Here is a 23717-nt window from a genome sequence, read left to right on the forward strand (position 1 = left end):
TCAGTGGAAACAGACTAAGTCTAGAAGTAACTGAAAGCAATATCTGTCTATCCTGCTCTTTAATGCTTTTAGAAATACTGCAGTAGAAAAGTTGTGATTCTATAAGTGAGTGAAGTCGCTCAGTCGTGTCCGACTCTTTGCGACCCTGTGGCCTGTAGCCCACCAGGCTCCTCAGTCCATGGGACTCTCCAGGCAAGAATACTGGAGTGGGTTGCCATTTCCTTCTCCAGGGGATCTTCCCAACCCAGGGATCAAACCCAGGTCTCCCGCATTGCGGGCAGACGCTTTAACCTCTGAGCCACCAGGGAAGCCCCAGTTTTCAAATTGAGCTTCAGGAGCCTCAGCCTTAAAAATCTGATTTAGTAGTGTGAGGAGCAACTGCTCTGTTCTGAAGAGGAAAAGATGGGTGGTCCAGAGATAGCTATAGAATGGGAAAGGGAGTCTGGCCCCCAAATTCCTGCCAGAAGAGTTGTTTGGTTTTGTTTTTACCAAAATAATCATCCATCCCAAATAATCCTTCTAGATGATGCTCATTCAAGGAACGAGTGCCTAATTTCAGTGCCTACCTGCTGCTTTTAGCGTTTCATGTGTAATTTTGTTATAAATATAGTATGTTGAAAATTTAAATATTTTAAAAGCAGAGAAAGTTATATGTGTGCATTGTGCATAAATAAAAAGAGGGTTCTATGAGTTTTCATGGATTTCCCAGGTGGCTCAGTAGTAAAGAATCCACCTGCCAATGTAGGAGACGCAGGCTCGATCCCAGGGGCAGGAAGATTCCTTAGAGTAGGAAATGGCAACCCACTCCAGTACTCTTGCCTGAGAAATCCCACGGACAAAGGAACCTGGCGGGCTACAGTCCATGGGGTTGCAAAGGGTCGGACACACTGAGCAACTGAGCACACCCGGGTTTCACACTGTTCCATTTGACTGTGGTTGCAAAGAAACACTCTTAACCACACAAAAGTAAGGGAACACTTGGAAGCATTTTGTAGTTGGCATTCCTTCTCTCACTGAAATGTCCTCAGAGTAATTTCTTGGAAATGACAATAGTAGAGTAAAATTATGTGATTTTTTATATTTGTAATAACTTAGTAAAGCACAAATATTCTGAAAGTATTCTAACTTGACCTTTTTCTATATGTGGCATCATAGATAAGATTACTAAAAAGGCAGAAGTTAAAACTGATGAAAGTTCATTTAAAAATAGTAATAAAGGAATTATAGTCTCTGCGATAAATTTTAACATCAATACGTCAGCTGCCAGAACCAAGGAGATGATTCTTAAGAAGTTAGTAAGAAGAACTAAAGACTCTCTTGGAGCACCAAAAAACAATAGGGTAAAACATCTCCCATACCTGTTGACTAATATGCTTATACTACTCAAGTGATAGTGACTTACTTTAATTAATACTAATATATGGGGAAAGACAAGTGTAACTACACTCCTGAACATGACTAGAAAATTCACTTTATAATGGAAACTTTGGTTTCCAGATCAATATAACTCCATTTACAACATGAAGAATTGTACTGATTCAAAATTATTAAGGCCCAAAGAAGCTACTGGAATCTGAATTAAATGTGAGTAGATAAGGCCAGAAAATGAGTTAGATGTCAGTGACCTTTTACTATATATGTCAGCACATTTTTTTCCAAAAGAAAGGGAGAGAACTTTGTGATATCCACAGCATCAAGGAAAGGTACTAAGAGAATAGCTTTGCAATAACTTGGACAACTCCTACTTCCTTGAAGTGGTATTGGGTGTTCCTTATTTTTATTGTCAGTCTGCTTGGTGCATTACTAACTGTCCACTTGTTGAAATAAACCCTCTGTCACAACGGAAATTTACAATCAGTGATTCCAGTCATTTCCTAAAATAAGCTGAAGGTCAAGATTCAGGATTGATTAGTAAGAAAATCACATAAGGGCCCTTAAGAACCCCTGAGTTTAACCCCTGTGCCCATCAATTTCGAGAGCTTTTATGGGTTTGATTCAGGTTTCCCTTCCTTAATTTTAACTGAAGATTTAAATAAACTTTATGACTCTTTACTTAATTGGGTATGTCTTAAGGATTTTGAAAAGAATAATAATTGGTCAACCTAATCACAGAAATGAAAAATGCAAGTAGGCAAAATTTTGGTCAAATTGGTTTACCTATAAATACCCAGTTTGTGATAGAGGGCAGAGTATCTTACCCAAAAAAGATGATATTGATATGATAGTTACAAATTATGTAATTAGATAATTCAAAATAAATGGCTGTCTGTATTTTTCAAATCTTTTCTTGTTTTACAAAGATTAAAGCAATCTAAAGGGGCTAATTCATGTGAAATAATTAGTACAATCAGTACACTTAAATGCATAATAGTTTCAAAGGTAGAAAGTAACACAGGTTTGAAAACTGGAAATGTACCTGACTTTTCTGCTGGTTGCCCCTGACAATAGCATTTGCAGCAGAGTTTCAAGAGTCTAGTTCCCGATAACAATTTTATTCCTAAATCAGGACACATGTTAAATGAATAATGAAATACCTAAAACAGTGCATTGCCAATAGCAGGCATGCCATCAGTAAATTCTGCATGAATAATACCCACATTCCTGTATAATAGCCTTGATAAGGTTACTTTAAAGTGAAGTCACCCAGTCATGTCCGACTCTTTGTGACCCCGCGGACTGTAGCCCACCAAGCTCCTCCGTCCATGGGATTCTCCAGGCAAGAATACTGGAGTGGGCTGCCATTGCCTTCTCCATTGTCCACCATCAAATACATTTCTAACTATAATTAGATATAATTATGGGAAGTCTATAGAGAAGGAGTAGTTTCCACTATTTTGAGAGATTACTGTTTTCTAAAATCATATCTTCAAAATAGAATTTGGTCATCTGCTTTTTAATAGAAAACTACACGTCATTACATATAATTTTCTTCTTAGTATATTCTTAGCATAGCATATTTAATATTCCTAATTCATAAATCGAGTTTAATATGTGTTTTTAAAACCTTTTGTCTTCTTTAAGATTGTAATTTTTATTGATGATCTGAATATGCCAGAATCAGATATGTATGGAACACAGCCACCCCTGGAGTTAATCAGACAATTATTAGATATGGGAGGAATTTATGATACTGAAAAAGTTACATGGAAGGTACAGTTTATACTAAGATTTTCTTCATGTTAACTGTTGTTACGTAACAATAAGTTAAATATTTCTAACAATGTTGAGTGAGTTAAACAAGATATTTAGAAAATCTAGTCAAATGGACATAAAGTTGAAATCTTAATTCAACAATTGTAATTACATCTTGCAATTCAGCACAAGTCTATGGGTTCACAGAAATTCTACTTTTAGTAGGATTAAATCTTAATAAAAATTGCAGTGGGTTTGGTTTCTGAGTCAAAAACATGCTCACTACTGTTAAACACATTAATAGTTATTCAGATTTTTCAGTGCCTCAGCAACTATTGCATATGAGAAAAGCTAGTGAAAATGTGGCTTAAGAAATACATTCTTAATCTCTATTTAAGACTCTTTCGCATCTTTATTTTCAAGAACATAAAAGAATTTTCAGACCTTACATACAGGGTCAAAAAAATTCCAAAGAGATATTTTTATGTAATTATTTTTGATTCATTGAGCTCAATCAGAAGGGTTTAATGTTTTAAAAAGTAAATGTACTTTTCTCCTTATTTGGTTCCTTCGCTGGAAACCCTGGTTTCTAGAACCGACTTTATCATTTCAACTTCCTGAGCCTTGTTTCCTCATCTGTAAAATTAGATGGTTGTTTCATGTCTCAGATAAACTTGGTCCTAGGATCCTGGATGACATACACTTGCTGGTGAGTGACATCAACTCAGATACCGCTCAAACTGTCTAAATCAACCATCAACCCAAGGCAGAGAGCAGAATGGAGGTGCAGGCCCCCAGGAAGAATCCAGGAGACTGGGATAAAAAGAAGGCAAGAAATGGGTGTGAAATGCACAACCTAAAGAATTTTCTTGAAGTGACATGAAAATAATGAGGCAGCCTCTTAATGGTATTTCTAAGGCCTTAGGCATGAACATATGCAGGAAAAAACTGAAAATACCCCATCATGCGTAAACTGTATTGTTTCGTTATGATTCCAGCTTTACAATGCCGTGTTGTAATATGTCAAAATACTATGTAAGCAGTCAAACTTCTTCTCACCCAGCTAATCCTATCTTCTCTACAGACCCATTCACCAGGCTTTTCTCCTCATTTCTCACTTATTACCAGAATCCTTTTCACAAGCCTCAGTAACATATTCTTTATTTTCTAATGACTCGGGGCAGAAATCAGGGCTATTTCCAGATGACATTTAGAAGGCCTCCTAGAAGTAACATGTCTTGGAATTATATTTAGGATGGGTTACTTCTTATATGCAGAGTACATCATGCAAAATGCTGGGCTGTATTCTGGCATTACAGTTTCAAAAGCTGAAATCAAGATTGCCTGGAGAAATATGAACAACCTCAGATATGCAGATGGTAACACTCTAATGGCAGATAGTGAAGAGACGCTGGGATAAAAACAAGGCAAGAAATGGGTGTGAAATGCACCTTTAGATGATGGTGAAAGAAGACAGTGAAAAATCTGGCTTAAAATTCCACATTCAAAAAAGTAAGATCATGGCAGCTGGTCCCATTACTTCATGGCAGAGATTGGGAAAAAGTGGAAGCGGTGACAGATTTTACTTTCTTGGACTCCAAAATCACTGCAGATGGTGACTGAAGCCACGAAATTTAAAAGCAATTGCTCCTTGGAATAAAAGCTATGACAAACCTAGACAGCATATTAAAAAGCAGAGACATCACTTTGCTGACAAGAGTCTGTATAGTCAAAGCTATAGTTTTTCCAGTAGTCATGTACGTATGTGAGAGTTGGACTATAAAGAAGGCTGAGCTCCGAAGAATTGACGCTTTCGAATTGTGGTGTTGGAGAAGACTCTTGAGAGTCCCTTGGACAGCAAGGAGATCGAAATTGGTCCTGAATATTCATTGGTAGGACTGTTGCTAAAGTTCCAATACTTTGGCCACCTGATGTGAAGAGCCACACCCTGATGCTGAGAAACATTGAGGGCAATAGGAGAAAGGGATGACAGAGGGTGAGATGGTTGGATGGCATCATCGACTCAATGGACATGAATTTGAGCAAACTCCGGGATATAGTAAAGGACAGGAAGGCCTGGTGTGCTGCAGTCCATGGGGTTTTAGAGCATCAGACACCACTTAACAACCGAACAACAGCAACAACTTCTAAGAAGACAGACTAATACTGTCATTGATAAGGACAGAGTAAAGTGATAAGGTAAGGTGATTAATAGTTAATCCCACTAAGGAATCATAAGTATTAATAAAGGAAAAAGTATGGGAGACCCCTGGAAGTTAATGGTCATTCAAGAAAGCAGGTTTGTTTAACCACAAAGCCATGTAACAGAAGTGTGAGACATGCCCCAAAACAAAACAACAAGTTGTTGATTGCAAAGACATGTTTCTCTGTGCACACTAATAACAAAAATATAAAGACAAGGTGACATTATACCAAAACCTTATATGATTTACCATTTTTAGCATAGACCACCTTTCTGCTGATTTGAATAGTGCAATGATAGTCCCATTTTCACCGTGTAGGGACAAGAAAGCTCCCACACCTGATGAGGAGGAACTGATGATGGTAGCTTGACATCTACTCAAGAATGAGGAAGAATGTGGTCTTTTCCCACTCCCCACTTTTCCCTTGATTGTAAAACTATAGCCTACTAAGTTCTGGGTGAGGCATCCTCCTGCCCACCTGCTTGTTAACCTCACAAGCATCCTATTCTAATAAATCACTCTTATCACTTTGCCTCCTGTTAAATTCTTTCTACACTGAGACATAAAGAACCAGAGCTCCTCAGAGCCCCCAGTGTGCCTAAACATTAAAAACCTTTTGTCCTTTTGGAGCTGGGAAATAGGTATATATGTTTCACTTTCTATAGATACATTCAGTTACTCTTCCTTTTTACTCTTCCCGCAGAATATCCAAGATCTCTCTCTAGTTGCAGCTTGTGTTTTTCCAGTTAGTAGGAGGTATATTAGCCCACGTCTGCTCAAACATTTTTCCATTCTGGTATTGCCTCATCTCCCACAAACTGCCATAAAAACTATTTTCCAGGTAATACATCTAATTTATTTTCTAGAAAAAAAAACAAAATTAATTCTATAGTATAAGGGAAAATATGAGAAATTAAAACCACTAATATTAAGAGAAAATTCTCTTAAGGGGATGGATTTTTTTCCCTCTGTATTTTCCGGCTTACTATTATAATTTGTCTCTAAATATAAAAAATGTAAGTTATTGTGCATAAGAAACACAGGTGGGGCATGTTTACTTAATGTTTGAAACAAATTCCAAGTCTTTTTTCTCAGCGATTCTAATCCAATATATCTGAGATGGAGCTCAGCAATCTGCATTGCCAAAAAGTACACTTGGATTTTTGCTAATATTTATTTTTTATTTCCTTATAGAATAAAAAATTGAGAGAAGAAATTCTGAAATATCTTATTAGAAAAATGCCTCAATTTGAAAACTAGTTTGATTAGAAAAATATATGCAAGCTTACTAAATTCTTCCAAACTACTTATGTCTTTTTCTTTTATATAACAAAATTTAAAGATCATTTTTTAATCTATTTTTCAAAAAGTACTTAGTAATTCTACAGGTGATAAATAATCTACACTTCAAAAAACCTGGTATAGAATATATACATATACCAATCTTAACTGAGATAATAGTTCTATCACTTTATATTTCTTCTAGTAACATCTCCTGGGCAACAAGGATATGGAAGAATTTTCAGTATACTGGTATTATACACACAGGTGGAGCATCAGTTGTCCCCAGAAAACACATAACACAGGCCTCTAAATCTTTCACCAAACTAGGACCAATTGAAATTTTCCTCAGTTCTCAACATCCAGAATGTCTTTGTACTAGTCTGGCATCTGGTTAAAATGAATTCTGATTGCTAACATTTTAAACAAAATTGATCTTCCATTATAGCATATACATCTCCTTTCTAGTAGGGATTAACTAAAAATAGTCTGTTGTTAAAAGTTTTGGCAAACTAAATTATAAAATTTCTCTTTAAAGGTTCATTTGGGAATGTATTTCTCTATCAATAACTTTGCACCAGAAGTTCAGAAAACTAAGGATCAAATAATATCTTGCTGTCTAGCTGTATACTATCAAGTATGTCAGACTATGTTACCAACTCCAACAAAATGTCACTACATGTTTAATCTTCGAGATGTATTTAAGGTTTGTTTTAAAATTTCATTCTCTAACTTAAGTTTAAAATTCAACTTGAGACAATGCAGTTTTACTGAACTGACTTTCTCTCTCTCTCCATTTCCCTACTCACTGATACTGTCCACACTTAATTGTTAGAAGGGGGAAAACAGAGCAATTCAAGTTGATTAGTTTTGCTGTTAGCAGCTTATCCTATAAGCCAGTTAAAAGGAATCATTAAAGTAATTCCATGCAGAGAATTCAATAATGAAACCTGTAAGACTGTTAAAAAAGTAAAGCCAATCTACTGACACCAGGTTGTGGTGAATGAAAGTTCAGTGTTTATTGTAAGGCCATACAAGGAATCTGAGACAACTAGTGCTCAAGCATCTCCAACTCCCCAGAGGGTTTCAGCCAAGGACTTTTAAGGATCAGGTGAGGGTCTATGATCAGCTCGTGCAACATGCTCTGATTGGTTGATGGTGAGGTAACCAGGCCAGGTCACAGGGGTTAGCATTATCAATCCTTAGGCTCCAATAGGTCTGGGGCCTATGTTCTCCTGGTCATCAGTAGCAAATTATTCTATTTTGTGGGGGTTTTAGCATCTGTATAAAAATTCAAGAGTTGTGCATCTAGGTACTTCAAAGAGGAGCTAAAGCAGAGAATATGAGGGAGGGGTCTGTCCCCATCAGGGGACATACTGGCTAAGATTCTCATTAGGGAGAGAAATGACCAGGCTATAACATAGATTTTGGTTTTGCTTTATTTCTGAGAGTTTATTACAGCTCTCAGACAAATGAAAGCATGTATGCATTTCATAAACATGCTGAATTTTCACAAGACTTGCTTTTACACCAGAGAATGTTGCCAACAGTGCTGATTTAGTCTAAGAATTTTCTGGATTAAAATGTTTTTTTTTTTTAATCTTTTTTTGGTTTGCTTTTTATCTCCATGCTATGGGACTTTAGCCCAAAATAGTACATATATTTGAAATGGGTTATAAGTTTTTTAACCCAAATTGGCAGTCTTAGAACATTAAGAAGCATCACTTATCTCCAGCAATCCTGTGAGGAGTTTTTGAGCCCTCTCCTTCTAAGGGTGACACTATACAGGTTTTCTCTGGTTTATAACTTGTCCATCTCATCAGAAGTTCAGATTATCACTTGCAGGAATTGACAATCCTTGCCTGAGATTATTGCTCTATTTTTATAGAAACATAAACCTGCAAAAAAAAAAATGAGGCTTTACTTTGCAATCTACCTGATAATGGTTTTTTAATTGTTGTTTTTAAATTCCTAATAGCTTCTTCTAGGTTTGCTGCAAGCTGATAAGTATGTTGTTAACTCCAAAGAGATGGCTGCTCTGTTCTTTGTTCATGAAGCCACCCGAGTGTTTCATGATCGCTTACTTGAACAAGCTGAACAGGTGCTTTTCTATCAGATTCTTTCGAAAGAACTTGAGAATTATTTTCAGGTAAAATAATTTTTAAAATTTTTGTAAATTGTATCTTGAGCAAAAGTGTTGTTTTTTAAACATCATCAGACATTTCTATGATGTTAACTAAAAACTTTATTAACAATTCCATTTTTTACTTGCAAATGTCTAAATAATTATAGATTTGGAACAACTGAAGTGATAAGGTCTTGATACCTTTGAAAGTGAAAGAAAGTGAAGGCCCTCAGTCGTGTCCGACTCTTTGCAACCCCATGGACTGTATGGAAGCCTACCAGGCTTCTCAGTCCATGGGATTATTCCAGGCAAGAGTACTGGAGTGGGTTGCCATTGCCTTCTCCAGGGGATCTTCCCCACCCAGGGATCAAACCCAGGTCTCCCACATTGCAGGCAGACGCTTTACCCTCTGAGCCACCAGGGAAGCCCATATATTTGGCCTTTTAAGAGCCTTGAAATTTCTCATTTTCCTCCAGGACTGGCAGGCATGAACATTTTGACCCCTCACCCCTCTCCAGCCCTTTGAACTTTAGTTTGTGCATGCTTCTCTAGTCCAGGTCACAAAGGAAAGTGCTTCAGTAACTGATTCACTAACAGTTTTAACTAAATGAAGTGGTGAGCTCAACTCCATTACCGTACCTCTTTGCTGCTGCTGCTGCTGCTGCTGCCAAGTCGCTTCAGTCGTGTCCGACTCTGTGCAACCCCATAGACAGCAGCCCACCAGGCTCCCCTGTCCCTGGGATTCTCCAGACAAGAACACTGGAGTGGGTTGCCATTTCCTTCTCCAATGCATTAAAGTGGAAAGTGACAGTGAAGTCGCTCAGTCGTGTCCGACTCTTAGCGACCCCATGGACTGCAGCCTACCAGGCTCCTCCATCCATGGGATTTTCCAGGCTAGAGTACTGGAGTGGGGGCCATTGCCTTCTCCTAACTCCTCTCAATTCCTTTCCAAAGATGATGGCTCTTTTCTTTTTTCTCCTCTTTGGAAGCACTGTAGGAAATAAAATAAACTCAAAGATACAACTTTATTTACAACAGCGAAGAAGAAATTTGGAATACAAACTTTATACATAGAGATACACACATGCATGTAAGCCCAGCATACAACACGGATACATATATGTAAATCTCTGTCTTTATGTATACATACATTTGTATACACATATATTTTTTTCCTTTTATCTTTTTGCCATGCCATGTGGCATGTAGGATCTTAGTTCCCCAACCAGAGATTTAACCTGCACCCCCTAGATTGCCAGCATGGAGTCTTAACCACTGCACCACCAAGGAAGTCCCCATATATATTTTTTAGATAAATCACAAATTCAAAAATCTTTAAAAAATTTTTTTCTAGACACTCATCATTACTTTTCTTTAATCCAAGTTTCCTGCTCCTCAGCCTAGACCCTTCTTTGTATCATCATTCATGTTAACCCATAACACTTCTGCCCTCCAACTTTTTAAACATCTGGTAAACCAATCTTTTCACTAAGTAGCTATCTCCACATCCACCAACAGCTCCATCTACTTATCCAGAGTGTCTCAGGGCTCTACCCAGGGTGCAGTTCTTCTTGTCCCTCTTTGGGGCTGCTCTTTGGTGATGCTTCACACTCACCTCACTCCTACTTTCCTTCACACAGGCAGTAGAATCTCCAGTCCTTTCTTTTCTCACTTTCCTTCCCTAACAACCTGAGAAGCAGTTGAATACAGAGGTACCAAACACAGGCTCTGCCCAAGTTCAAAGCCCAACCCTTCCATTTATGAGCTATGAAACCTGTAGCAAGTGACCCCTCTGTGTTTCGGTTTCCTCATCTCTAATGAAAAGGTAGTAATTGTACCTACTTCACAGGACTGTGGTGATAATTAAGGGCACTAACTTGTGTAAAGTGTTCACAGCGGTTTCTGACACATGATAAGTGCTCAGTAAATGTAAGCTATCATTGTATTAAAAATGACCAGATCTTATATCTACTGTTCAAAGACAGGCTGGTGGTTTGGCAGAAAGAGCCTGAATGCTAGAATTAAAGCTTGGCTTGACTTCTAAATCTGTCTCATATTACTCGGGGTACTTCACTCTCAACATGAAAAACCATTTGCAAAACCACTTCCAGTCTTCCTTCTCTGCGTTCTATGTACTACCCTGATGACTCCGCCCCTGGTGTTTCCTACCTCAATACTGATGCTATCATTCAAGCCTCCATCCATGTCAGAAATTTGAGCGCCTCACCTCATCCTTTGGCCAGTGCAGAATGGTCTCTGTTGTCCCTTCCTTTACTCATATAGGTCCCTTCCCTTGGCTCACTCCTGACCATCCTTCTGGATTCAGCTCATGCTTCCTCTTCTGCTGGTCTTCTCTAGCCTAAACCACATTGTTTCCAGATTAAATGTCTTTGTATTGTCATAGGACTATGGGGTTTTTCCATCCGTAGAACTAATTAGAATTTAATTGCCTATGTCTTTCTCTAACCGATGAATTCCATGAGAACAAAATCGTTGCTTTTTATCCCCACCTAAATCTCCAGAGTTTAACATCCTCCCTTACCCCTAGCTGGTACTTGATAAATACATCTGGGATGAATGAATTGATAAAGGAATGAATGAAAGAATGCAGAGACTTTGCTAAAATAACCATCTAAAGAGAGCTTATTTCTGTCCTGGGAGAAGATCTTAAATTTTTGCCTTATACATTCCAACTGCAATTTAGTTCAAGACTTTGCTAGACCAAAGAATAGATGTAGAGGCAGTAGAAAATGAGTAAGCAAATACTTAGGGGAGACAGGTCTTTCCCTAGTAGGAGTTAGTCCCACAGACAGTAAGAACAGCTACGGTACCCCCAAATTAAAGAACTATTACCCAAACCTACTTTAAAAATTTAAGGATGTAAATTATTCCTGTAAGAATTTGGGTTTATACAATACCATTTAGTCAGTTGTTTGACTGCTTGACTTTTTAAATAGTAAAATGTGATAGCTCTAATAACAGTTAACACTTACAGTGTGCCAGGCACTGTTTTAAAAGCTTTACCCATCATTACTCAATTAAATCTTCATAACATCTCTGTGATTTAAGTCCTGTTATAATCCTCATTTAACAAATGAAGAAGCTGAGGCAAAGTGAGATTAAGAATTTGCCCAAGGTTGCATAGTTAGTTAAGTGGTGGAGTCCTGGCTATCTGACTTCAGATAGTCTCTTAACCATCATGTTATATTGTCCCTCGACCTTCCTTTAGCCTTTTGCTTAAACAGACACCTTCTGAGAGCCTATTAAGAATTTCCAGGGCCAGACATCAGCTGAGGTAAGTTCTAAAACCTCCATAGAACTAACGTAAGCCCTGCTTCCAAGCACCTTACAACCTAACAGGTGTAAGCGCTGTAACAGGCCCATCCACACACCACCATAGTAGGACAAAAGAAGAAAGAATAATTTTATCTCCCTAGTTTTAGGAAGAGGGAAATGGTCAGACTTCAAAGAAGGGGTTAGCCCACGAACTTGGTCTGAAAGACAGGCAAGGGTTTGTCAAGTGAACCAAGAAAGCAAATATGGAAGCTTGCATATCTATGGTGGTGATTAACAATTGATTGAGGAAAGATTCTCTTCTTCAGATTGTTGGTGAGACCTCGTGGTATCAAAATGTTATTCCCACAGCAGCAGTTCTTAACCTAGAGACTGTAGATTCTCAAAGAGTTCTTAAACAGAACTGTATTTCCGTGTATTTGGTTTCCTTTGCAACCCTTGCATTTTACTATATGTGTTTAAAATGTTACTCTTATGAGGAGTCCATAAGTTTCACTGTCAGAAGGGGGTCCATGGCACAAAAAAAGGTTAAGAATCCCCAAGACCTAGACCTACTATGCTAAGAACTTCTCTGATATAAGTACATTGTTTTAGTTTTGATTAGTAAAATTGTGCTATTAACAGTTTCTATTCAATCACCTTACAATAGATCCAATGGACCAAAGAAAAACTGATGAATGACCCAATTATATTTGTGGATTTCTTGGATGTAAACAAATCTCATAAAAAGAAGACCTATCAGTATACCAATGACTATAATAAACTTGCTGAAGTACTTACTGAATTCCAAATGAAGTTGAATTCAGCGTCTTTGGAGGTAGAGACACATACTATACAAAAATCTAAAGAATACTATTTTCAAATATATATTTATATATACACACACATATATATAGGCTTCCCTGGTAGCTCAATCAGTAAAGAATCCGCCTGCCAGTACAGAAGACTCAGGTTCGTTCCCTGAGTTGGGAAGATCCCCTGGAGAAGGAAATGACAACTTACTCCAGTATTCTTGCCTGGAGAATCCCCATGGACAGAGGAGCCTGGTGGGCTACAGTCCATGGGATTGCAAAAAGTCAGACATGACGGAGCGACTAACACTACACATATGTATATGTATATGTAAAATCAAATATTTTTGAGATGTATGTGTATGTATAAGAGCAAGAGAGATCAAAAAGTGTACCCTCAAATTTTAGTGAAGACCAGTAAAAGTATAGGTTTATATTGTTCATCTTATTTTGCCTCATCTAAATAAAAGGTGCGCAACTGAGGCAATAAAATGCTGAATTATTAAGGGAATTAAATGCAAGAGAGGGTGTGTCAACAAGTAGCAGCAATATAGCTGGGACTAATTCACAGTTTTTCCCATTGTGCTGTGCTTAGTCACTCAGTCGTGTCCGACTCTTTGCAACCCCATGAACTGTAGCCCTCTAGGCTCCTCTATACACAGGGATTCTCCAGGCAAGAATACTGGAATGGGTTGCCATGTCCTCTTCCACGGGAGCTTCCCAACCCAGGGATCCAGTCCAGGTCTCCCACATTGCAAGCGGATTCTTTACCATCTGAGCCACCAGGGAAGTCCAATGGGAAACTACATTCCCATTATAGTTATGAACAAAGGTGATTTGGAACATAGACACCAACAAAGTCAGATACCATACACAGATTCCCTGAGGCTTGTTCTACCTCAAGACAGAGAAATAGAAAATCAGCCTGGATATTGCTGCTGTCCCCTTCATCTTCTTCCCTCAAGCCTATGCCTGCCTTCCAATCTTACTCATCAGAATATTGGCAAAAGGACAGTTCTCATTGTGCACACTTATTTTCCATTAATGTAAACTAGTTTATTGGGTCTAAATTATTGGATTACCAGATTAGTCATTCTCACTTCTATATCTTGTATGTAAAACCACAATGAACACTTAATTTTTCTGTGCCTATATCACTTTATTTTTTCATTTCCCCTGGTAGATTTCTCATTCCTTGGTATTTTTCAAGGAAGCCATAGAACACATTGCAAGAGCTACAAGGATCCTTCGACAATCAGGAAGTCATATGTTACTGGTAAGAATTTAAATTTTTCAAATTTTTTTAGTATGCAAAATAAAAATTAAGGAAATTCAATAAAAATCTACTCTGCTTACAGAAATTTAGTTTTTGCACACTTTCTATTTATGAAAGCTCATATTCATTGATTCATATGACAAGATCCTTGTCCTCTCAAAAGTGCATAAAAGCTCACCAGCTATTTGTTTTTGGAAGGCACTTAATGTGTAAAAACAGTGATGGGTCCGGCACCATCTCTAGCGTGTCTTCAGTGTCAGTACAGTGTCTGTGCAGGTGAACCTTGACTTCAAACATAATACAATTCCTTGAACATTTATTTAGGAAAATGAATCATTGCACAAAATTTTACTGCTCATGAAGGCAAATGAGAGTTAAATTCTTGGAAATTCCACCAATCCCTTAAATAGAGAAAAGCTTTCAGAAGGCTAAATAAAAATCCAATGTATTCAGCCAATGATATGTCACGCTATTATGACTATTTTTTTAAGTTAGTCATTCAAATTATGTTCTCAGATCACAAAAGAATTACTACTGGAATCAATAACAGGAAGAAATCTGGAGTATTCACAAATATGCAAAACCTTTATAATACATTCCTAAATAAATAACCAATGGGTAAAAGAAGAAATCACAAGAGAAATTAGAAAATGCTTTGAGGTGAATGAAAACAAAAACACAACATACCAAAACAAAAATGCTGGAGAGGGTGTGGAGAAAAGGGAACCCTCCTACACTGTTGGTGGGAATGCAAACTAGTACAGCCACTATGGAGAACAGTGTGGAGATTCCTTAAAAAATTGCAAATAGAACTACCTTATGACCCAGCAATCCCACTGCTGGGCATACACACCGAGGAAACCAGAATTGAAAGAGACACATGTACCCCAATGTTCATCGCAGCACTGTTTATAATAGCCAGGACATGGAAGCAACCTAGATGTCCATCAGCAGATGAATGGATAAGAAAGCTGTGGTACATATACACAATGGAGTATTACTCAGCCGTTAAAAAGAATTCATTTGAATCAGTTCTGATGAGATGGATGAAACTGGAGCCGATTATACAGAGTGAAGTAAGCCAGAAAGAAAAACACCAATACAGTATACTAACACATATATATGGAATTTAGGAAGATGGCAATGACGACCCTGTATGCAAGACAGGGAAAGAGACACAGATGTGTACAACGGACTTTTGGACTCAGAGGGAGAGGGAGAGGGTGGGATGATTTGGGAGAATGACATTCTAACATGTATACTATCATGTGAATTGAATCGCCAGTCTATGTCTGACGCAGGATGCAGCATGCTTGGGGCTGGTGCATGGGGATGACCCAGAAAGATGTTATGGGGAGGGAGGTGGGAGGGGGGTTCATGTTTGGGAATGCATGTAAGAATTAAAGATTTTAAAATTTAAAAAATAAAAAACTAAAAAAAAAAAATTATTATAAAAACAATAAAAAAAAAGAATAGAAAAACAATGAGAATATCAATGAAAGCAAACAAAAAAATGATTCTTTGAAAAGATCAACAAACTGACCAATCTTTAGAGAAGATAATCAAGAGAAAAAAGGCAAGAACACTCCAACTATTAAAGCCAAGTATTTAATACACCTTGATGAAATGTACACCTTTCTCGAAAGACATAAATTACTGAACTGAAGAAATATAAAGTCTGTACTTACATAACTAATCAAAAGATTGAATTAGGAATTTTAAAACTTCCCACAAAGAAAAGCCTAGGGCCAAATGGCTTCACTAGAGAATTCTAACATTTAAGGAAAAATTAAATCAGTCATTTACAACTCTTCCAGAAAATAGAAGAAGAAATACTTCCTAGCTAATCTATGAGACCAGTATCACCCTGATACCAAAACTATATAGGTGTCATGAAAAAAAGAGAACTACATACCAATATCCCTGTGAATATAGTTGTTAATTTTTTTAATGAAATATCAGCAAACTGAATGTAACAACATATGAATATTATATATCATGGCCAAGTGGGTTTTATTCTAGGAATGTGTGTTTGATTTAACATCCCAAAATCCAATAATGGAAAGGAATGAACTGCTGATGCAGACTACAACATGGAGAACCTCGAAACCATCGTGCTAACTGAGACGTCAGATGCAAAAGACTTCTTACTGTATGATTCCATTTATAGGAAATGTCCAACAAAGGCAAATCTATAGAGAAAAAAAGCCTACTAATGGTTGCCTGGGACTGGAGGTTAGAAAGAGGATTGACTGCAAATAGGCTTGAGGGATATTTAGGGGATGATAGGAAATGGCAACCCACTCCAGTGTTCTTGCCTGGAGAATCCCAGGGACGGGGGAGCCTGGTGGGCTGCCGTCTATGGGGTCGCACAGAGTCAGACACGACTGAAGTGCCTTAGCAGCAGCAGCAGCAGAAGTACTCTAAAAATGGATTGTGGTGATGGTTACATAACTCTGTAAATTTACTAAAAATCATTTAATTGTGCACTTAAAATAGGTATGGTCTATAGTTTGAACCTTAATAAACTGTTTTAAAAGGGTAAAACTTCCCAGAGAGCACTTCTTGAGTGTTATTGCCCACAGTAAATGGAAAAAGACTTTTTTGAATCCTTACAAATGAAGACTCAAATGTTGATAGTCACATTGCAATTATTTATAAGCCTATCTATGCTATTTTTCCAGATTACCTTTTCAGTGCAGCTATTTCATGTAGTTCAAGAGGCTGTGAAGAGAAAAGATTAAAATATTGAGTGTTTGAGTGCCTTTTAAGGTTTTGATAAAATATTTTATGTTTCATGTGTTTATCAAAGCATTTAAAAATAGTCTTAGGTAGTTTTACTAACTTTCTAGCACATCTAAGTAGAAAACTTTTTATTTCTATTTAAAAATAAAATTTCTAAATTTTTTTTCTTCCCAAGATTGGAATAGATGGATGTGGAAAAGAAACTTGTGCGACTCTGGCCTGTTATTTGGCAGAACACAAAATATACCGGGTACCTTTATCTCACAATTATGCCTACTTAGAATTCAAAGAAGATTTCAAAAAAGTGTTCATGCAAACAGGATTAGAAGGCAACCCCTCTGCTTTGATAGTTAGTAATTTGAACCTAGATCAAGTAAGTACTTTTTGTTTTTATTATTTTCTAAAGTTTCATATTTATGGAAGGTATTCCCAGGTGGCACAGTGGAGCCCTCCAAATTTAATATTTGAAAAGAAAATATTCATCTATCGTCCTATTAACCTGCCGTATCAATTCTTTTCATTATTTTCCATGCTTATCCAATCATAGCCTATAGAGTTTATGAATATGCAATCATTCTGTAGATAGTTTTACATAAGTACCACAATAAAAGAATTTTCTGTCTCTATAATTTTAATTGACTAATTGGAAGTAATTTATCTGTGTAACTAAAGTCATCCATTTTACATTAAAACCAGTTTTATAATCTGTCTTTTAAAAGTAGCCCTATCATCTGTATATACTGTCTGATCATGTAATCTACAATGTGCTCTCACAGAGTTTGAGGCTTCTGTTTTTGTCCTTTATCCTTCTGCTCAAGTTTCACCAAAGCCAAGACCTTTCTTTGCATCTTATGCCTTATTTATATGTAGCAAAAAATGTTAATCGCTCAACTTTTTAAAAATCTATTCTTTTGCATAAGTTATACCCTTCCACAGCCAAAGCATAATTAGGAATACCACCGCAGATTGTATGTACTTCTTTGTGGCAAAATTTCAAGGGAATATTGTTTATTATCTATGATCCAGAGGTGTATAGTTATTAGTATTGTTTCAAACTCCCATTTTGTTTTTTCTCCTGATACTGGGCCTCTCTCCCTAGACTTGTATGTGCCTGTTTCTCATGTCATATTTTGAAAATAAATCCAAGGGTCATGTCATATCTGCTATTCTCCATAATATCCAGTTTTTCTGCTTTACCTATGTATTCTCCCCTTCCCAAATTTGAATATTCTGCTCCTTGATCAGGTTGAGGTTTTTGCCAGACACTTGCTAGATTTCAGAAGATGTAGTTTCTCCCCTGCCAAGAATGTATATCATTCTAATTTAAGAAACTATTTTTCAGAAATCCACTGTCAAAACTGAATTGAACATGGCTCCCGTGTTATTCAGGGGTTTCCCTGGTGGCTCAGCTGGTCAAGAATCCGCCTGCAATGTGGGAGACCTGGGTTCGATCTCTAGGTTGGGAAGATCCGCTTGAGAAGGGAATGGCTACCCACTCCAGTATTCTGGCCTGGAAAATTCCATAGACTGTATAGCCCATGGGATTGTAAAGAGTCGGTCACAGCAGAGCGACTTTCACTTTCACTTTCCATGTTATGCAGAACTTTAAGGTTATTGCATCTCCTTTCCAGACTTTTTCTAGCCACATCATTGCTTTCCGCATGAATCCAAAAAATGGTGTTATGACTTTAAGTTTGTTAACATTTGTTAAGTGCAGGGTACCAGATGGTGAGCTACAGTTTAGCAAAAGACAAGAGAATCTGAAAGAGAAGTTTATTACTCAGGTTCTGCAGGAGGTACACAGCATGCTTTGAGGGAACCCATGGGAAGTCAAGGCAAAGTGCAGAGAGAGAGAGAGGTAGGACCAGGGCACACGCCTTGATTGGGGGAGCAGTGCTTTGCAGTGCTTTTGGAGTTTCCAGGCTAGGGCCAGATTGGTCAATTCAAACCCAACAAGGGTAAGTTCCATGGGGGTCTTATCTAAGGAGCACATAAAGGGAAGGCTCTGGGAAGCAAGGAAGACTGCTGACACAAGGGCTGTTGGGAAGTCATATCAGAATTTACATTTGCTTGTAACTCTGTGGGTTGCTATCTAAGGCATGTGCATCCATGAGAGGTATTTTATCAGTTTAAGTCCCCCGGCAGGCTGCTTGGCCAAACAAAATGGGTGCTGAGACAGTAATATTATGGAGTACTTTAGCTAGACTCTCAACAAGTAGGCAATAATCAGAGTATTTAATAAATCTTTGGCGGTTCTCCATCATATCTTAGTTGAGACAGGAAAGCAGTTAGCCCCATGTCACCTCTGTTGGCCTCTATTGGACGCAGCCCCGTAGTTCTCTGCCCTTTTTCAACTGGACTGAAATACCAGGTCCCCGTGAGTGGCTAAAGAATACTGTATCTTGAGGCACTGATAATGCTAATAATGCTTTTTTGTTAAAAGAAAGCTTGGATTTATTCTAAAAACCAAAATGCTCATACTTTTTTTTATTACTCCTCTGGTAGAATTTCTTTCATTGCTGCTTCTCCTCTGTTACCTTCCTATTCATTTTGGAATCCTTTGTAGAGATGTTTTTGGTTAAAATAAGCTTTTGGCCATGTGATTTCTAATAGTTTGTGTAGTATTCAAACACAAAAGTATAAATTATACTTTTATAAACTGTGTATAAACTGTGTGAAGCAGAGTCCCTGCTCAGCTTAATTATTGTACCCACTCCTCCCATGCCTCTTCCCCAGTGCACAACACAGTGTTTGGTATACTGTTGGTACCAAATCTGTTTCCCTAATGTTTGAATAAATGAATGAATAGATGAAGCTTATTTTGACTCAGAAAAAAATGTTTCTGATGGGCTCACATTAAGAGAAGTTATTTTTTTTTGATCTAAGTTCTCCTGAAACACTATTGCTTTCTTGATTAGCTTTGTCCAGAGTGAAATACATGCCCAATTTACTCATTCCTGATTAAATGTATGTTTTGCCTAAGGAGTTATTTATGGACGATTTGAACAGCATTATTAATTTGGGGAAAATACCTGACTTGTTTGAAAATGAAGAGCTGGATGCGATTGCCCTCAGGCTTAGACCTCTTGCCGAACAGTCTGGTTATGTTGATAATAGGCAAGCTTTACTTTCGTTCTTCCAAAAGGTACATTTTTGTGGATTGCCTTTATCAAGTTGTTATATTAAATTGAAGACAGACTATGTTCAAATTTCATAAAATTTTATGTTAGTGTCCACTATTTGTTGAAAATAATGCTGCAATGAACATAAAGGTCTGCATTAAAATTAAAGATTTTAAAATTTAAAAAATAAAAAACTAAAAATAAAATAAAATAAAATAAAATTTGAGTAAATAAATTTAAATATTAAAAGTAAAAAAAAAATAGACTATGTTTATAATTTTGTACATGAATTTCAAGTTGGATAATTTCTTTAGTTTTTTACATGAGTTTTTAAAGCTACAATAATGACTGCCATCCTTATACACAGACACACCATAGGCAGGACAAACATGAGCAAGAATCTGGGCCTGGCTGGCTAACAATGACTTTAAAAAATAATATTAGCTTGAGGCAATAAGAGAAATAAGATCCCAAGATTATTTCACACCCTGTGATCCATTTCTAGCCAATGAAGCTTTTTATTTCAGTTATATGCTGGTAACAAGCCTGGAAAGGAAAGAAACAAGAATTCCTCATCCCCTTAAAAAGCCCTAGAACTGTCCAGGAAGCTATGGGTTATCCAGGTAGAGCAGGTAATATTCAGAATGAACTCGGCAGTGAGCTTGCTGTGAAAGAATCAGCTGGATAAGAGGTATCAACTGGACAAATTAACTAGGCATTCTGTGTCTTTAAGACATGATGACTGACCAGTGGCTCAGTGAACAGATAGATTTGATTACCCAAGCCAAAACGTTCACTGGTAAAGTACCACAGGCCAACTTATTTCTCAAGTCAGTTTCTATCTTTTATGGAGACATTTGAAAATTGAACTGAACCACCATCCCTTCCTCAGCAGATACTTAGTGATCTTGCACAAGAAAAACATGTAAAAAATTCTGGGAATGGAATCCACAATTGTAAGAGAACAATATAATGGATGTTTGAACTGAGTTGTATTTTAAAATACTGCAGTAGAAAGAAGGATAGGAGATATCCTGGAAACTTGTGGCACACTAGCACTTCTTTACAAAATTGGTTTATCCAATAGATTGTGAGTGGAAAAGGAAAATAAATTCTGATTTATAGTGTGGCGAATAGTGCCCTCCAGAAATGAAAAATAAGAATCCTAAGTAGAAATCAATTTTAATTTTATATATATGCCATACTTTCAAAAATGACTTGAGGTTTTTTACAGTAATAATAAATAGTGAAAACACAGTTTAAACTGTTGGATATCTTCAAGTAGGAGTTTGCAAATGGGCAAAGCAAAGAGAGGTAATTTCGTTTTGTGGGTTTTCCCAGGTGGCTCAGTAAAGAATACGCCCACCAGTGCAGGAGACACAAGAGACAAATTTCAATCCTTGGGTCAGGAAGATCCCCTGGAGTGGGAAATGACAACCCACTCCAGTACTCTTGCCTGGAAAATGTCCATGGACAGAAGAGCCTAGTGGGCTACAGTCCATGGGGTCGCAAAGAGCAGGACACAACTAAGCACACATGTGATTTCGTGTTCAATTTAAAGATTTCTGTATTTTGTGAATTTTGCATTGAGGAGTTGCATTTGCTTTTATACAAATTTTAAAGACAAGCAGGAGGGGGAAACTCTTACCCTTGAGTCTTCTTTCAGCTTTACCACTCTTATTTGGCAAAATAGGTTGCTTGATACTCAAAGATATTATTACTTTGTACAAGTCGAACCCTTTGAGTTAGATGGACCATTGACTCACTGAAGCTGCTTTCAAAAATGTGGTTTTATCATAAAGTGACGTATGAAATGAGGAAGGAATCTGTGCCCTGTGGTCAGTCCTTCCAAGAAGGCAAGAACAGCAACAACGCAACCAGTTTTTAGGTGGGGCAAAGATGCAGGCAAAATTCTTTGAAACTAGCACTTTGCCTAGGACCTGAAAAATTATATAGAATCTAATACTGCTTGGCTGTAATCCTTCAGCTGTAGGAGTTTATTAGTATCTCTGCGGCGTTCTGTACATAACATTATCTGATTCTCTGCATCTCTTTTAGCTTTAATTCATCTGACTGTTTCTTTCTTTGACTTTCTGTAAGTCTTAAATGCACACCACTCCAGAGGAAACAGTTAAACAGACAGACTCGTCACCATCTGATATAAACTGCCCTACTGAATAGAGCTCTAGCACCAGATCCCCTTATAAAGGATGGTTTATACAAGGAATGTTCTGAGTCCAGTGACTCCCCTACCCAGTCCATCCAGCTGAAGCCAAGAGGGTGAGGTCCCCTAGAACAGAATCTGGCTCCTTTCCTCAGAAGGGCTCTGTGAAGCTTGTAGTTTCCCTTGGAAGGACTCTGGTTTATGACAGACACTCAGTACATGATTGATAGGTACTCCCCCCATTAAGGAAAAAATGGAAACAAATTTTAAATGGAATTTTCCATATAATATTTTCTTCAAAGCAGTGGATTGCATTTAAACAACTTATATTCTCATTAATTTTCAGAGAATACATAAAAATCTTCATATTCTTATGACCATGAGCCCTACAAGACCTAACTTTCACCAAAACTGTAGACTATATCCTTCCCTGATCAGCTCCTGCACGGTTGATTGGTATGAGAAATGGCCGGAGGAAGCTCTCCTGATTGTAGCTGACGCTTTCTTAAGAGAAAAAGTGGATATCAAGAACAGAGAGGTAAATATAACCCCTTTAAAGAAATCTAATGCAAGTGACGATTTCTATTTATTATCAGAATCCAACAATACTACATCTCTGAATGACAATGAACCTTAGGTGGGCAAAGAGAGGCAATTCTGGGCAAAATTATGAAATAAGGCAAGTGTCTTGACTCTTTATCAGTTCCTCATCTCTTTTGCCCCCTAATTCACCCTGTCTCAGTGATGCCCAGATTCCTCATTGCTGGGGTCTCTTCACAGTTCTGCCCTCATGGTGGACAGCAGATTTCCACGAAGGTAAACAACCTCCATTTTTCATGCTCTGGTGAGGATGCTGCAACCTTCTGTGTACTTCTTGTGAATTTCACTGGGTTGGTTACAGCAACACAACTACAAAGAAATGAGAGCACAGGCCACACACAAAATTGCCTCAGAACCCATGAGCCACAAGGCAATAAGAATCTATTCTAGAGTGATTCAAATGAAGATCCCAAGAGATGTTGGCAAAAGAAGTTGTAAATTCAGAGAGGCCTGAAACTCTGTGGGACCTAGAAAGGGGCTTACAACCTTACCTGTCCAAGTGTTCAAGGAAAGCAAAGGCCAATAAGGGTAGATTCAGGGTGAAACCAGCAAGAAATTGCAGCTGAGTTAAGAGTGACCAGTTTAGCTAGGCTTGGTGGATTGGAGATGCATAAACACAACTAGATTATGTTCAAGTCAGATTCTCTCTGAAGGTAAGCAAAGAGGACACTCTTTCTATTCTAGTTTTGCCTACCTGTATCTCTACATTGATCGGTCCATTGATTTCCATAAGGAACGATTCCAGCCCCCTCCCCCAACCCCTGCAAGATACCAAAATCAGGATGCTCAAGTGAAAGTAACTCAGTCATGCCCAACTCTTTGCGACCCCATGGACCATACAGTGGCTTCCCTGGTGGCTCAGAGGTTAAAGCGTCTGCCTCCAATGCGGGAGACAGTCCATGGAATTCTCCAGGCCAGAATACCGGAGTGGGTAGCGTTTCCCTTCTCCAAGGGATCTTCCCAACCCAGGGATCAAACCCACA

General features: G+C 37.8%; 1 protein-coding gene across 1 annotated transcript in view; it reads left to right on the forward strand.

Moving 5' to 3' along the window:
• LOC138415814 (dynein axonemal heavy chain 14-like) overlaps positions 1-23717 on the forward strand; it is a 317408-nt gene that overhangs the window by 176562 nt on the left and 117129 nt on the right. The window contains exons 37-46 of the mRNA XM_069544370.1: positions 1156-1340; positions 3022-3150; positions 6040-6177; positions 7156-7323; positions 8596-8766; positions 12686-12853; positions 14011-14103; positions 17024-17221; positions 19832-19993; positions 22481-22672. Of these exons, the coding sequence (XP_069400471.1) occupies positions 1156-1340; positions 3022-3150; positions 6040-6177; positions 7156-7323; positions 8596-8766; positions 12686-12853; positions 14011-14103; positions 17024-17221; positions 19832-19993; positions 22481-22672 (1604 nt within the window). The remainder of the gene's footprint in view (positions 1-1155; positions 1341-3021; positions 3151-6039; positions 6178-7155; positions 7324-8595; positions 8767-12685; positions 12854-14010; positions 14104-17023; positions 17222-19831; positions 19994-22480; positions 22673-23717) is intronic.

This window comes from Ovis canadensis, chromosome 12, assembly GCF_042477335.2.
Source record: "Ovis canadensis isolate MfBH-ARS-UI-01 breed Bighorn chromosome 12, ARS-UI_OviCan_v2, whole genome shotgun sequence".
In the NCBI taxonomy this organism is placed as follows: domain Eukaryota; kingdom Metazoa; phylum Chordata; class Mammalia; order Artiodactyla; family Bovidae; genus Ovis; species Ovis canadensis.